The sequence below is a fragment of the Mesocricetus auratus genome, unplaced genomic scaffold, assembly GCF_017639785.1.
Source record: "Mesocricetus auratus isolate SY011 unplaced genomic scaffold, BCM_Maur_2.0 Super-Scaffold_2245, whole genome shotgun sequence".
Lineage (NCBI taxonomy): Eukaryota > Metazoa > Chordata > Mammalia > Rodentia > Cricetidae > Mesocricetus > Mesocricetus auratus.
In genome coordinates, this window is record NW_024429180.1 from 46,358,351 (window position 1) to 46,373,786 (window position 15,436).

At 45.8% G+C, this 15,436-nt stretch overlaps 1 protein-coding gene across 5 annotated transcripts in view; it reads right to left on the bottom strand.

The window, feature by feature from the left end:
* Nucleotides 1-4,823: 4,823 nt before the first annotated feature.
* Nucleotides 4,824-15,436, bottom strand: part of Rubcnl (rubicon like autophagy enhancer) — a 32,340-nt gene continuing 21,727 nt past the window's right edge. For all 5 annotated transcript variants that reach the window (XM_040730643.1, XM_040730604.1, XM_040730760.1 and 2 more), the window contains 8 exons: nucleotides 13,733-13,865; nucleotides 12,234-12,379; nucleotides 10,739-10,803; nucleotides 9,651-9,889; nucleotides 9,231-9,292; nucleotides 7,804-7,957; nucleotides 7,302-7,392; nucleotides 4,824-5,408 (listed from right to left, as the gene is read on the bottom strand). In XM_040730643.1, coding sequence (XP_040586577.1) covers nucleotides 5,296-5,408; nucleotides 7,302-7,392; nucleotides 7,804-7,957; nucleotides 9,231-9,292; nucleotides 9,651-9,889; nucleotides 10,739-10,803; nucleotides 12,234-12,379; nucleotides 13,733-13,865 — 1,003 coding nt within the window. In that variant the 3' untranslated portion in view covers nucleotides 4,824-5,295. The remainder of the gene's footprint in view (nucleotides 5,409-7,301; nucleotides 7,393-7,803; nucleotides 7,958-9,230; nucleotides 9,293-9,650; nucleotides 9,890-10,738; nucleotides 10,804-12,233; nucleotides 12,380-13,732; nucleotides 13,866-15,436) is intronic.

Sequence of the window (15,436 nt, forward strand, 5' to 3'; positions counted from 1 at the left end):
TCTCACATCTAGACTATCATTTCTAGACTGTATCACTATTGTCATAGGAGTCAATTGGTCATTACAGTGCATTCTTGATGAAAATCTTGAATCCGGCCTCCCTTCCTCTCTCTCACATGTATCTACCTGTCCTTCCAGCATGCTTGATGCTGGAGAAGTGTCTCATCAGATGCTGGCACCATGCTCTTGAACTTGCAGTCTTAAGGATCATGAACCAACTAAACTTATTTTGTGTATAAAGTCCCCAGTCACTGGTATTCTCTTGCAATTGCAGAAAATGAGTTAATGCATTCAGGAAGAAGTGGGCTCACTGCCACACACCAATGTAGCCTTGGCCCTGTGTGGATCACAAGAGAAGGGAAGGCTTGTTTGAATGTTAGATTCAATTTCTCTTCCATCTGAAAACTAACATGGACCCACAGATCTTCCGTGTAAGGTAATACAGTTTCACCATGCTTCAGACCCCTATTTTCCAAACTCATGGCTAGCCCTGGCAGCTAGAGGGCAAGCAGCTGTCCCCAGTGCTTAAGAGAAGACAGAGAGAGAGAGAGAGAGAGAGAGGGAGGGAGGGAGGGAGGGAGGGAGGGAGGGAGGGAGGGAGGGAGGGAGGGAGAGAGAGAAGCGGTGTTCCACTCCACTGCTCTGTGCTCTGAGTCCTGTCTGTGGCTAGTGTGGATCTTTGGCCATCTTTCCTTTGGCTGTGTCTTGACAGCTGAGTGTTGAGTGTACACACTGCATAAGACCTCTCACAGGCCTGGAACTGTGACTAGTTTTCCAAGGGTGTTACTTGCCCATCACTGAACCCTCATGACCACTTCAAATAGCAGATGTATTCATTTGCCAATGATGCTGTGACAAATAGACACTAACCTGGAAGTTTAAACAGCAGGGCATTATTCTCTCATAGCGCTGGATTCCAGACTCTACCAAGTAGTAGTGAACTGTGCCGTCCACTTCTGGTCCTTCCATCGGCTTGGAGGCTTCATCCCGTGTCTCTTCTGGCTTCTGGTTACCGCTCACGACCCTTGGCTTACGGGCTCATCACCCCAGCCCCTGCCTTTGCCTTTGCCTTCTGTGTCTACAGCTCTGTCCATGTTTCTTTCCTATTCTAGGACATCAGTCATTGGGTCAAAGTTCATCCTGACTCTGCTCTAGCTTGAAAGATTTCATCTGTAAAGACCCTGGTTCCAGACACATCATTAGTGCCTAGAGTTTGGACTCTTTCATATTTAGGGGGGTACAAATCAGTCCACAATGGTAAGTACTATTCCAATCCTTCTACTGTAAATTGTGAACTGAGATTCAAGGTAACTGACCCAGAGATCAATAAATACGTGGTACCTAATTATCTGCTTACACCTAATAATCATTATTCCTTGCCTGTGGCAGGTGCCCTGCTGGGTGCCTCCTTCTCATTCCTAACCCTCACATACCCCTCCTGCCTACCCAGGTCACTCATCCAGAAGCAGCAGGTGTGGTATTCAATGTACAGTCCTGACCAGGTCAACACAGCAGAATGTTTCTGGGCAGGCCCACTCTCTTCACCCCACATCTGTTGCCTTGAGGTGGCACCATTCTCTGCCTGCATGTGAGAATCATGACAGTAAGTGACTGGAATTGTTCAAGTGCAGGAAGTCAGTACAACCAGATGCCTCACAATGGGTGATGGACTGATGGGAACAGAGGTCAAGCTAATGAAGAACCAACCACCCAGTGAGTAAACCTGTTAAACAGCAGTGCCACAATTCACGACCTCCCTGCAGGGGACACGGGGAGCTAGGATCACTTCTCTGTTCCAGTTGTCATCTCCCCGGGAAGGACCCTCAGCTAGCATGCTGGGGAGGAACCAGGAACCTGGAATTGCTACAGATGAGTGATTGAAATGATCTCATTCTCCCTGGAGTGAGAAATGAAACACAGCATTTCCTGGTAACGATGCCCTTCCTCAGTATCACCCATGCTAACAGAACCTGGGGCCATGGCGGCCCAGACAGTACAGTATCTCCCTTGCCAGCACAGGGGCCCAAAGTCCATCCCCACGCGAAAATGCAGGTTGGTGGTGAGTAGTTGTAATCCCAGCCAGCGCTGGGGAGGCAGTGGTAAGAGAGTCCGTGGGGCTTGCTTCCAAGTCAGTGAGAGACCCTGTCTCAAAGGAGGTGGATGACACCTGTGAGATTACACTCATGGTTCCTCTCTGGTCTGGCCCATACATGCACATTCACATACAGGCACATACATACTCACACACAGACACACTAAAAAAAAAAAATGTGGCCGGGCGTTGGTGGCGCACGCCTTTAATCCCAGCACTCGGGAGGCAGAGGCAGGCGGATCTCTGTGAGTTCGAGACCAGGCTGGACTACCAAGCGAGTTCCAGGACAGCCTCCAAAGCCACAGAGAAACCCTGTCTCGAAAAAACCAAAAAAAGAAAAAGAAAAAAAAATGTGTGGGACAGGACAATGTCTCAACAAGCCTGAGGACCTGAGTTTGATCTCCGGGATCCATTTGATAGAGGAAAGATCCACTGACACACACTTGTGCTCACATACACATGAACACACATGTACACACACATACAAGTCTAAATAAATGTAACATGCCGTTTAAAAGCTGTGTAAACACACATACATGCAAGCCTTACAAACACAGTGACTCTGAGCCCAGAATTTCATGTAATGGCTGAGACCCAGTGGGCCCCCCAGTTTCACACAGGAATAAATGAAGAAAACACTTTCTCCCGTGCCACAAATGCCAACCCTATCTCTACCACCCATTTCCTGTGGGAATCCAGGAAAGTTATCTCTCTTCTCAGAGCCTTGGTTTCCTTACCTGTAAAATGGGGTGCCAGAATTTACCTTAGAATACTGTTGAGTGAAAAAAACCACACCTGCCTCCCTCACCCTTGATTACGAGGAGAGAATGTGAGCGTTGGATGAGGGTGACACAGCGTCTGAAGTTTAATCTTGTCTCCTGTGCACCCATATTTCTACTTAAAGAGGACCTTGCTTAAATACAAGTGTGGCCAGAGCCCTGCCAGAATCATAAAAGACAAAGCGATTGACACGATGTCCAGACGTAAGGGGAACACTCTGTGCTTCAGTCTGCTCAGTATTATCTCATTAAGAGTCAGTCTCCTCTCCCCAACCCCTGACACAGATGGTGGGGGACACTGGTGGGTGGCGCTGGGGACATCTGTAGCACTTTGATGCCTGCCTTTGTGGTTTGAGAAGCTCAGCCTGGGGCACATGGGTGCTAGGCAATGTGATAGCCATATTGAGAGGGAGTCAGCCTGAAGACATTCTAGGAGGTACTTGGCACTGAGTCTCCTCAAATAGGAGAAGGTATACAGGAGGGAGAGGGGGGAGCAGGCTTACCTGTTCCAGGAAATTGTGTAACTATGAGAAGCATTAGGAAAAGAATTTCACCAGTTTCTTGATCCACGTAAACTTGGTCCTTAGCATTTACACGCAAAGTACCCCCATCCTTGCCCCAGGTCGGTGTGTTTGAACACTTGGTCCTTCTTGGTCCTTACCTTGGAGGTTTGGAACCTTTGGGGCCAGTGTGACTGGCAGAGGTGTGTCACTGGGGCGGGCCTCTGGAGGTCTAGGCTAGCCCTCTGCTTCCTGCCTGCTTCATGTGAAGGAGTCCCTGCCATGTGCCCCTCGGTGAAATCCACTGTTCCTTCCCTGCTCTAACAGACTGGAACCACTAGGGGCAGTGGTGTCCTCCCTGTCATTGCTTCTGGCAGGTATTTTGTCACTGGTGTGAGAAAAGTCACTCCTACTGATCTTCATGGATGTTACAGTTTTTAAGGTTAGGGATGAGAGCACACTGTTTGTTAAAAGTACCTTTTTTTTGCTAAGTGTAGTGACATACACCTCTAGCCCCAGCATGCAGGACTCAGAGATGGAAGGCAAGTTCCAGGTCAGCCAGGGCTTTATAGGAAGACCCTGTCTCACAAAACAAAAACCAGACAAATGAAAATGAATATTTTATCCAAACTTACTTGTTTTTACAATTCCATTCTCTTTCAGATTAAGAAAAAAAGAGTACAGGTTGCATGTGACCAAGGCTGGCCTCGAACTTTCTGTTAGTATAGCCAGTCCTTGATGGGGGAAGCCCTTCTGTGTATATGTTTGATTGGTATACATAAAGCACTGTTGGCCAATAGGGAAGCAAGATAGGTGGGACTAGGAGTCTAGGAGGACTCTGGGAAATGTAGTGAGGAGAGTCGTAGCCATGTGATTCCAGGGAAGAAAGGATGGGTCAGGATGCCATCCTCGGAAAGATAAGTCCTTATAGAAATATTTATTAGTAATTATGGGTTAATAATTAAGTCAGAGCTAGCCATTAAGAAACCATAGCAAATGACCAACAGCTTCATAATTAATACAGTGTCTTGTGTGATATATGGGGGCTAAGCGGCGACGGGACCCAGACAACTGGCGGGAAGAATGCACGTTACAATTCCTAATCTTTGCCTCTACTTCCTAATGCTGGGGTACAGGTGCATGCTCAGCTTTCAGATTCTCTGTGATCTGTTCTTTGAATGCTCATGAAGTTTGACCATGAAGGGCTAGAATAGAGTTGTCCCCTCTAGCTCCCTTGATGTCACATGAACTTTCAAGACTAGCATGGGACAGCAAAGGGGCTGAATATATGTTCCCAAAACAGTGCCATCTAGAGTCAACTGCTCCACATGACATCTCACAGGGACCTTGTTGGATGATTGAAATAGTCATCTAGAAATGAACATAAGGGCAGAGCTGGCATGTATTCCGTGCAAACCGTGGAATGAATAAAACAGGAGACTGACACAGTTGTGAAATTGCATTCAGTAAGAGTCTTTTACTTGAAGTAACAAAAGTTTTGGCCAAACAGAATTCTCATTGAACTTTGTTCCCTTACAGTATCCATCCATTTCACAAGCAGCTTTGGAGGAAGAGGAACTGAGTATTTCACCTTGTCAGTTACAGTACATAAAAAAAAAATAGGTTCTGTTTTTAGCTAAAAATAATTATCCCACTACAACTTAAGTATAAAAAAATTCATTAAAAACAGCCAGTAGCAGCAAAAAAAAAAAAAAAGTCAAACATTTATAAACAAAACCTTAGCAACAACCTTATGCCTAGTAACAAACTTCTGTGCTCCTTGAAAGCATTATATATATACAGGAGGGGGGGTTTAGGTCGTCTTTTTCTTATTATAAAATACTTAGTATCTGAAACAATGTTACCGGGAGCAGACACAATTTGGTCTCATAGTAGAGAGCTTTGAACAAATGCATCAGGACTGTCATGTAGCTGCAGAGGAGAGGCTCTCCAAATGCTGTCTCCGAGCTGTGATCCTAGCACAGCGGGGGCACCTCGAAGACTGGAAACACTGTTTGTGAAAACAAGCCCTGCACCCTGTGAGCAAGGGGATCAGTGGTCAGCAAATGCATTCCTTAATTTCTCACATACATATGGATGCTTGTTCCCATGGCTGGGGGTGGGGAGGGGGGACGGGGACGGGGGCTGGGAAACTGATTTTAGAACACAGGATCTTACAGGAAAAAAAAAAGTCAGCCATGCCAAAACTCTCAGGACTATCAGTTACTCAGCTGCTTGACTACAAGGCCCAGAAGCCTGGTGGATATAGTTGATGTCACATACCTCTAGATCAGCCCCAGCCCTAGGGGCAGTTCCCCTAGTCTTAACTTGGTGGCTGATAGCTCTTTTGTGGCATTGATTCTCTTGAAATGTCTCTAAATGGAGAGAATTGCCTCATTCAAAATCATTCTCCCTTTTTTGGCACCAGCCCTGGATCCAGTGACTAACTGGTTGCTAAGGAGTTTGAAGACCAGGTCACCTCTGTAGGTTGGATCAATGTTGAAAAGCTACTCCCTGCCACCCAGAGTTCTGTGAGATGGCCTGGGGTTTCTTGTAGCACACCATTATTTAATATTTCCCCCTGTCAGCATTGCTACTCCATATCCCCATCTGCCTGGAAATCCCAGGTTCAAGTCTCTTTTCTGGGGACCCTGTCCTGTAAGACTAGAGTATCCTATGAAGAGACCGTGTTCACATAAAAGATGAAAACGGGGTTCCCCATCAAAATCCCTCTCATGTAACAGAATTTACAGAGCATGGATTCCCTTAACCGGGCAATTGGTAAAGAGACAAGTAACTGGGCTTAGGAGATAGCTCAGGTGAAGTAATTTCCACATAACATGAGGACCTGAGTTCAATTTCCCAGAGTCCACATACAAAGTTGGGTGTGGTGGCACATGCCTGTAATTCAGTGTTGAGAGGACAGAGATAGGAGGATCACGGGGACTATGAGCCAGCCTAGTGTAACGGATGAGTTCTAGGTCGGTGGGAGACCTGTCTTAAAAATAAAGATGGACTGTGCCTGAGGGATGACTCCCAAAGTTGATTTCTGGCTTCCACACACATGCACACATACTGGCCCACACACATGAACACACACACACACACACACACACACACACACACACACACACACACACAAACCAGTAATAAATGTTTTAGGCTTTAGAGCCATTGGTCTCTGCGCTGGTTTGAATAGGTATGGCCCTCATAGATTCCTGTGTTTGAATGCTTGACCCATAGGGAGTGGCACTATTAGGAATGTGGCCTTGTCACAAGGCGTGGCCTTGTTGGAGGAAGTGTGTCACTGTGGGGGCAGGCTTTGAGATCTCCTATGCTTAAGCTACCGTGAAGTATGTATGGCACACAGACTCCTTCTGTTGCCTGTGGATCAAGATATAGAACACTCAGCTCCTTCTCCAGCACCGTGTCTGCCTGCGCACTGCCTTGCTTTCTACAGAGATGATAATAACCTAAACCTCTGAAACTGTACATGAGCCCCAATTAAATGTTTTCCTTTATAAGAGTTGCTGTGGCCATGGTGTTCTCTTCACAGCAGTAGAAACCCTAACTAAGACAGTCTCTATAACAGTAGGTCCACTCTACCACAGTAGTTTAAAAACAAAGATAACCCTTCAGTGTTGGATGGAACTTTAATTAAAACTGGCAGCAGGTCAACTGGGAGCATCCTCTCCATCCAACACACCAAGAAATATCATTCCTTATCCCTATTCTGCAATGTATGCCTCACTGTGGGCCCCACGCTGTACTGCCCCCAGTCCATATTCGAGTGCACACTGCATGGCTGCACATGACAGAGGTAACTACGTAAGGGACTGAGGCATCATTCAGTTGGAGTTAGCATTGTGATTTAGCTACTTTGCCATTAAGTTAAGCAATTATGGAGCTGTTGTTATTAAAGTAAAGTACCTGAGCATCTTCTGCAAGTCATGGTCTGGAAAGGGAAGATGACAGTCGTGCTCTGGCAAAACTCACAAATGAAGCCCTTCCCCTGGCACAGCTGCAAAAGAAGGCATCTAAGGTCACACATTGACCCTGCTGCTTGTGCTAGGAACACTGAGCTACCACTTTCACAGAATTTTGTAGAAGCATGAATTTTTCAATGACTATGAATTTAGCCTTTAGAAGAATTGGATCAGAATAACAGCAACAACAACAAAAACCACATTCCACAATGGCTGCCTCGGGACAGAATGGGCTCCTACAGAGTATAGACATTCAAACTAAGAAGCTACAGGGTCCCATCTTGTGTCCCAGGAGGGTGACTTTGGTTAGCTAATGCAGGGCTATGACTCGATGCTCAGTCTGCTCAGGGCCCTGAAAGTTAAATGTGGTCAAGAGTCAAGTGAGAAATCTCTCCCTCCCACTATCCTGGCACTAGGAAGGGAACCTGTCCCAGGTGAGCCCTTACCTCACAGCTGGCCACATGGGCAAGGGAAGCCTTCAGGATGTCCTTCAGCAAGGGGGCCAGCAGTCCTTTCTTGGTCCTGAGGAGGTCATCCATGGAGAACAGATGGCAGTCATCAGTCAGATGGCTGGGAACCTGCCCAAACTCCTTCAGTACACTGTCAGAGAGGAAACAGTTCCCTGAGTCACCTACACTACTAAAAATCTCTCTTGGGGATTGGGCGATGACTCAGGCACTAAAATGCTTGTTTTGTATGAAGAGGACCCACGTTCAAATCCCTAACACCTACACAGAAAGCTGGGCACTGCAGTTAATGCTTGTGATCCCAGTGTTAGGGAGGCAGAGACAGGGGATGCTCAGAGCTCACTGGAGCTTGTCAATCGGTACATGAGTCCCAGGCCAACTTAAAGACTATGACTCAAGAAATAAGGGGATAGCTATTGATGAGATACCCAGCATCAGCCTCTAGCTTCCACATGCATGCAAACACGTGTGCACACACATGCATACAAACACACATAAAATCTCTATCCATAAATTCATGTCTCAACCTTTAGTGGCTATTTGCTTTTGATAATGTGTCTGTGATGTAAATTTAACTATTATCCTATCACTGAACACCTAGAGTAGGTGTCTATGTTACATCTTATTTTAAGTTTATATCTTAACTAAATTTCTTCCCATCTCTGTAAGAATATCCCTAGGGTAAACAATGAGAAGTAGTTTTAGGAAGCCATGCTCTCATTCAGTGGGACATGCATTCTGCCTCTAAGTGAGGGGAGTTTAGTAGGCCGTGGGAATCCTCACAGCAACACTATTCACAAGAGACAGAAGCAGCCTATCCCTTGGTGAGCAGAAAAAAAATCAATAGTGGGATGCTATTCAATCCAAAGGAAGAATCCTGACACATGCTGCAGCATGGCTGGACCTTGAACAATAATCCAGTGATAAAAAGACATATACTCTATGATCCACACACACGAGATACGTAGAGTGGTCAAATCTATAGAGAAAGAAAATGGGTTGCCAGGGTCTGGGATGAAGAGGAAGGAGGGCATGGTAGAATGTTTACAGAGATTGGATTTTGCAAGAGGTCAGAGTCTGCAGATGGACAGTGGTGGTGGCAGCATGATGGAAACACCCTCAGTGTCCATGGACTGTCTTGCAGAGTGGGTGGGAAGATAAACCTCTGTTACATGTGTTCATCACAAACTGTTGAACTTACTATATTTGCATTCTATTTATACTCTAGCCACTGGCCAGGGGTACTTATTTTATCCTTGTCCTGTCCTTTTTAAAAACTTTTGTTTGCTTCCTTCAGTGCTGGGGGTCAAGAATAACAGTTCCTAAGGAGCTATAGATGCTGCGGGAGCCAGGACAGGAAGCACATTCGAGGTAGGAGTGGAGAGTGTTCCAGCTGGGAATCATACCTGTCAGCAAACCTGCAAGTCTTCAACAGCTTCTTGATATGAAACAGCTGCTCCTGGATGTCCTAAGGCAAGAAGCCAACCAGAGGGAATGAGATGCGTGACCACCGGCAACGGTGTGGCAAACCTTAAAGGTATTTGACATACTGTGCTGGCAAACAAAATCAACTTTCAAGCAAATAGCCCCTTCAGCAAGGCCTCATAACCAAATTCTTGAATCTGCAAGTCCTGAATGGACACAGGTTTGTGGAGCCTTGGAAAGAGCCTATACAGACAAGAGGCCCTGGGATCATTCACTGTACAGTCTATCTGCCCTGTGGAGGGTCTGGAGATACTCTGAAACCAGAGTGACGTGCATTTCCCACCATGGGACATCTCTCTCTTCCTACCCTCGCTTCCTCCTCTGAGGAGACATCAACTCACCTTCACCCTATCCAGTTCCTTGGCTTTTGCATAGAGGCTGTGGTGCCCACTTAGCAGGTTGAAGACAGGCTGGTGCCATACGCTGTCCAGCAGCCATTTAGAGAAATTGCTGACTTGGTACTTCCTGAAGTCCCACATCATCAGGATCCTGGCAGGGATACAGGACTCTGCAGATGAGTGGCAGTTGTCACAGAAGTACTTCCCCAGATACTCACAATACCGGAGCCGCTTCACAAACTCTGCAGAGGGCAGGAGAGTGAGACCGTGTTCACGATACTAGGAATCTGCCCTAGGCCACCTCCCCACTTCTATGCAAGGCTCAGACTCGTCACTATTCACAGTGGCAACGCCAGACTCAACTGCCAGGCAGCATAGCTGTGACATTGACCTGGGGATCTCACTTGTGGCCATTTGGGACTTTGCTGTGATAAGACAGATGCCACAGAAACAGAATCCTCCCAAACACTCTTGGAAAATGGGCGTAACAAACTGCAGTGCAGTGAGAGTATTCTGTGTAGAGTCTAGGAATCTGGTGGAGTGCACAGATGCCACCTGCTGCTGACAGGAACTCCAATGACATCCCAGAATCTCTTAGGTTAGCAAAATGCAGCACAGAGGTTTCAGGGACAGCCCACATATGATGAGCACATTCTAAAGCAGGGTACGCACAGTATTAGGATGTAGCCTCCAAAAGAGTTTGTTTATAAATCTGGTGGTGGTGGGGTCAGAGAGAGGAAGAGAGAGGGGGGGGGTTTATTTGTTTCTTGCACTTTTGAATTTGCTAAAACAAACACGTCATGTTTCTGAAATTTCTCTAATAAATTATTTTGGTTCAGTGCTTGGGTTTTCCAAGTATCTAATGGAGAAGCAGGCAGGATGTTGGTCCTCCTGACTGCTGGCTAGTCATGTGGCTTAGTGGGTGATGATGGCCTCCTAGTGAAAGACAGCGCCACCTCCACAACACGCTCACACCAGAAAGTCTCCTGTCTCACTCAAAGCAGTACACAGTCCAGCTCTGGGGATCTTCACTCTGTTATCAGATAACAAGCAAGTGGAACAGGCCCCATACTTACAGGCCCCATACTTACTGGGCTGTATTGGAGTCCCGCATCCGGCACAGAAGAAATTTTGGGCCACTACCGCTGTGTCCCTCCTGAGGACAGAAAACCATAACTGTCACACATTTCAGAGCTGGCCTGGGCAGCATTTTTCATTGATAGAAAAGCAGTTGATAACGTGGTGTGTTCCTTGGCTTGGGGTCCTTAATTTTGTCATTTTTAGAAAATTATATACATATTCAATATGGTTTTATAGTTGAAACCTGTGGGCTTTCTAAATCTTTTAAAAGTCTCAACTGTTCCCAAATTAGAAGTGAGTGTCGAAAAGAACTTTTCCAATATAGAGTCCTTGGGGTTTCCCACTGCCCATGAACAGAAGTCAGAGGTACACTAAAGACAGCCAAGGGGACATGATGGTCTGACATGCTTGGAAAGGTCACATGAATAAATACAATATACATTAGAATAAGAGATGACACAAGACAAAGTTATCAAATGCTCCTGAGAAGGGTGTTCTGGGGACAGCTACACTCTGATTTCAACAGTGACCTAGAATTGTGGGCAAAGTGGTAAATTTACATTTTTATTGCAGTTCAAGGTCAACAAAAATTGTCGAGGTTAAAAAAATACGCTAAATCTCTGCTCAAATATCTTACAGAGGGTTCTGGGAAATTTGAAAGAAGATATCCTGTGCAACGAAAGTGACCTGTCCCCAGTGCCTTGAGGGCAACTTGTGCCCAAGCAGTTATAGCATGCTTCCTGGGATCCACTAAGTCTTAGAGCAAAAACAGCAGGCAAAGATATGGTGGTGTTTGAGCGACCTCTGTGGAGTACAGGGAACATTGCTCCATAGCCCTGAAGTTTGCATGAGAGACCAAGAGAACAGAAAAACTGCATGTGATTAAAACATGTTGCCTGTAACCTTTATCTGTAACCCATTACTTGTTTTCAAAACAAATTACAATTAAACTATTATGTACACACAGTATGTATGTCCACATATACAAACTCTATATATGTTTAGTCCCTTAATGTATAATTTTAGCTATCTCGGAGCATCTGTGATTTCATAGAGATTTTACTTATGTCCTGCTATATTTCTCAACTATGGGCAATCTCCTTGAGCTTAAATTCTTCTTTTAAACCTTTTGTGCATTCATTGTTCTTTTAGTTGAACACTAGCTAGTCTGGAAAATAGAATGGTCTCATCACTTTAAATCATTGTATTTGATTTTTGTTTCAGTACTGGCCACTTAAAATTCTCTTTGGGCCTATTTAATCTACAATTGCTATGGAATGTTCATAACTCGGGAGGGAGAGTTACACTTTTAACTTGTGCATTCTTATGAACCCCCTAATCCTGCCTCCCCCCAGAAAAACTCACAACAGAGTGCTTGATAAAACTAAGGCAGAAACCATCTCCTTTGTTCCCAGCACATTGTGTTTTCTGCATCTGCTTCCATAGAAATCGGATAAGACACGTTCCAAGTAGAACCTGGGATTCCAGGCAGCACCCCACACTTACTTGATTGGCGTGTGAACAGTGAGTATGATTTGAAATCCAGGAGGCACCCAGTCTTCAGCCCCTGGGACCCTAGACTTAGGCATGATTTCCTGTGTTGCATCCACACTGGAATCAAAGTCTTCCCCAGCATGCTCTTCATTCCCAACCTGCATGACACATGACACACGGGGGGGGGGGGACACAACACCTCAGCAATCACATTTCAGGGGGTTAATTGAAAAGTGTGTTTCCCACTAAAATTTACCGCCAGAAATTGGAACTGGTTTTAGCTGATCTAAAGGACTTGGCACGGGCCTCTACTTTCCAGCTGAGGCCCCGCCCCCCCCCTTTTTGTCCTTGTTGATTGCATGTGTGGTGCCTGTGCAGGCCAGAGGGGGGTGCCAGACCCCCTGTTGCTGGAGGGCAGCTGTGAGCTGCCTGTTGCAGGTGCTGGGAACTCTGCAAGAACACAGCGTTCTTTACCCCTGAGCCTGAGCCCACCTGCTTTAGTATTGTTAGTGCATTTGTTTCCAGACTTCCCATGCGATGAGAGGGCTCTGTGACCAGGGATGGTCCTCCATGACCAGAGCAGCCTCCAGTGACTAAAGCAACAGCCAATCAGAGCTTTGCCATGGTCTTACTGTAGAACCCTAGTTTACAAAGCTCAACAGCTCCCTGTAAAACCCTGCATTTTCCTATTGTCATTTAAAACCCAGACTCTTCCAGTCCCTAAACCCCCACCATCTGGCCATTATCATCCAAACCTGTTCCCATGAACCCCACCCCACCTCACTCATACTGTTCACCACACCCAAGTCTCTCTGCTCTTCAGAGCTCCAAACCCCTCCATTTGTGTTCCAATGGCTGTTGCTAAGAACACTTCCCCAAGGATCTAGCGACCCAAGCACCACCAGGCTAACACCTGGGTCAGACTGAAGCTCTCCGGTCAGCTTAGATGCCCTCCCACTCTGGCCCTTCCAGAGTGGTTTTTTGTTGTTGTTGTTGTTTTTCCCAACACTTCTTTTAGCATTTACTACCACCAGGAGGTTCTTTAAGGACAGTATATCCTGCAAGCAAAGCCTCGCATATTTTCACATCTTTCTGTCAGCTAGTAGTGACGCCTGCTTCACCACTGCCCTGCCCTGCCCCCTGCCCTGCTAAGGTCTGCCCAGCACTTTAAAATAAGAGTAATAAGAGGGGAAAATGAGTGCATCTCAGGATACTTGGGAGGATCGTAACATTTTAGCAAGCTTGTAATCCCAGCGCTAGGGAGGCTGGAATAAGAGGACTCTGAAAATTAGAGACTAGCCTAGGTTACACAGCAAGACCTTTCCTCAGAAGAGTAACACCATGGTGTGAATTGTTCAGTACATTTTCTAATGTTTAATGGGTTCTCAGAGTCCTTTTGAGACCTCAGGGACACCTATAAAGCATACGAGGAAACACAAATATTTGAATCCTGCAGGCCCAGTGAGAAATTAAGGACGCTTCATCCTACATCAATTGCCTTCTATACTTACTCCCGAGCTGGCAGCTGACAGGGATCCTGGCGGCCTAGAATTGACTTCCGACAGCACCTGGCACTTCCAGAACCCTCGGAACAACTCCCTGGCTAACAGCCCAGCATAACCGAAGTCTGGCTCATAAGTTACACTGAAACATGAGAGAGAAAAAAAAAGTTGGACAACTGTGCATAGGGAATACAGTCAGGTGGAAAAGAGCACTGGATTTAAAGTCAGAAAACCAGAGTTCAATCCTTCTGATGTTTAATAGCATGGTGAGACCGACCCATTCTTTAATCTAAGCATTGGGGTGGCAGAGGCAGGGGATCTCTGAGAGCTCAAGTCCAGTCGAGTCTACCTAGAAAGTTCCAAGACAGCTATAGCTACATAGTGAGACCCTATGTAGGGGTGGGGCTCTGTGACATCCTCTTATAAGCCTTAGTTTCTGTGTCTATAAAACAGGGTTACAAGTCACAGAGGCTGGAGAGATAGCTCAGCAGTTAAGAGCACTTGTTGCTCTTACAGAGAACCAGGATTTGGTTCCAACATGTACATGGTAGCTCACAACCATCCATAACTCCAGTTCCAGGGTGCCAAAGCCCCTCTTCTGACGTCCATGGGCATGCAGCATGCACATGGTACACATACATACATGCAGGTAAAACACTCATAAAATAAACAATCTAAGTTTTTTAAATAAATGCACAAATACATATGTAAAACTTTCCTAGCCTCCCTGTGTGGTTAAATGAAGACATGTACTTTGCAGAATATGTGTGCATTGTGTGACGATGTGTTGCTGTGATTGGTGTAATGAAAAAGCTGAATGACCAATAGCTAGGCGGGAGAGGAAAGGCGGGACTTCCAGGCAGAGAGAGTAAGTCAGCGGGATGGATCTAGCCTTGCAGGAGACACGAGGGAGAGGTTGGACATATAGTACAGAGTGGAGGTAACCAAGCCATGTGGCATAACATGGATTAATAAAAGTAGGTTAATTTAAATTAAAAGAGCTAGCTAGAAAAAAAAAAGCCTAAGCTAAGGCCAAGCTTTCGTAATCACTAACAAGTCTCTGTGGGCTGGCAGTCCCAACGAGAAAGCTTACTACACATATACAAATAGCCTTTCACACACCATAACACACAGTGACTTTGGGGGTGCTGTGCTCTGAATATGGGCAGTGTCCTCCAAAGTTCCAGATGTTAAGGGATTGGCTCCAGGGACATGATTGACACTTAGGGAGGTGGAACTTGGCAGAAGGTCTGTAGGTCACCGAGGGCAGTAACTGTAAAGGATGGTGGGAGCATTCACTCTTACCCTTGAACCTGACATGATATTCCCAAGACACACTGACCTCACTGTCAACCACACTATCATGTCTTTGAGTTTTCAAAGACACATAAACCTTTTCTCTCTGCAAGCTAGTTGTCTCGGGTACTTTATCATAGCAAACAAAGCTACTATTATGGAGTTGACCAACTGACTTGTAGGTGATAGGCCTGTCTTAGTTTCTTTTCCTGTTGCTGTGATAAAATGATAAAAGTAGCTTAAGGGGCAAAACACCCATGTACACACACGCACACACACACAATAAACCTCAGAAAAAATTAAATTAAAGGAGAAAGAATTTATTTTACTTTTTAAATCTTTTTGTTGTTATTGTTGTTTGTTTTTTTATTTTCTGAGACAGGGTTTCTCTGTGTATCCCTGGCTGTCCTAGAACTC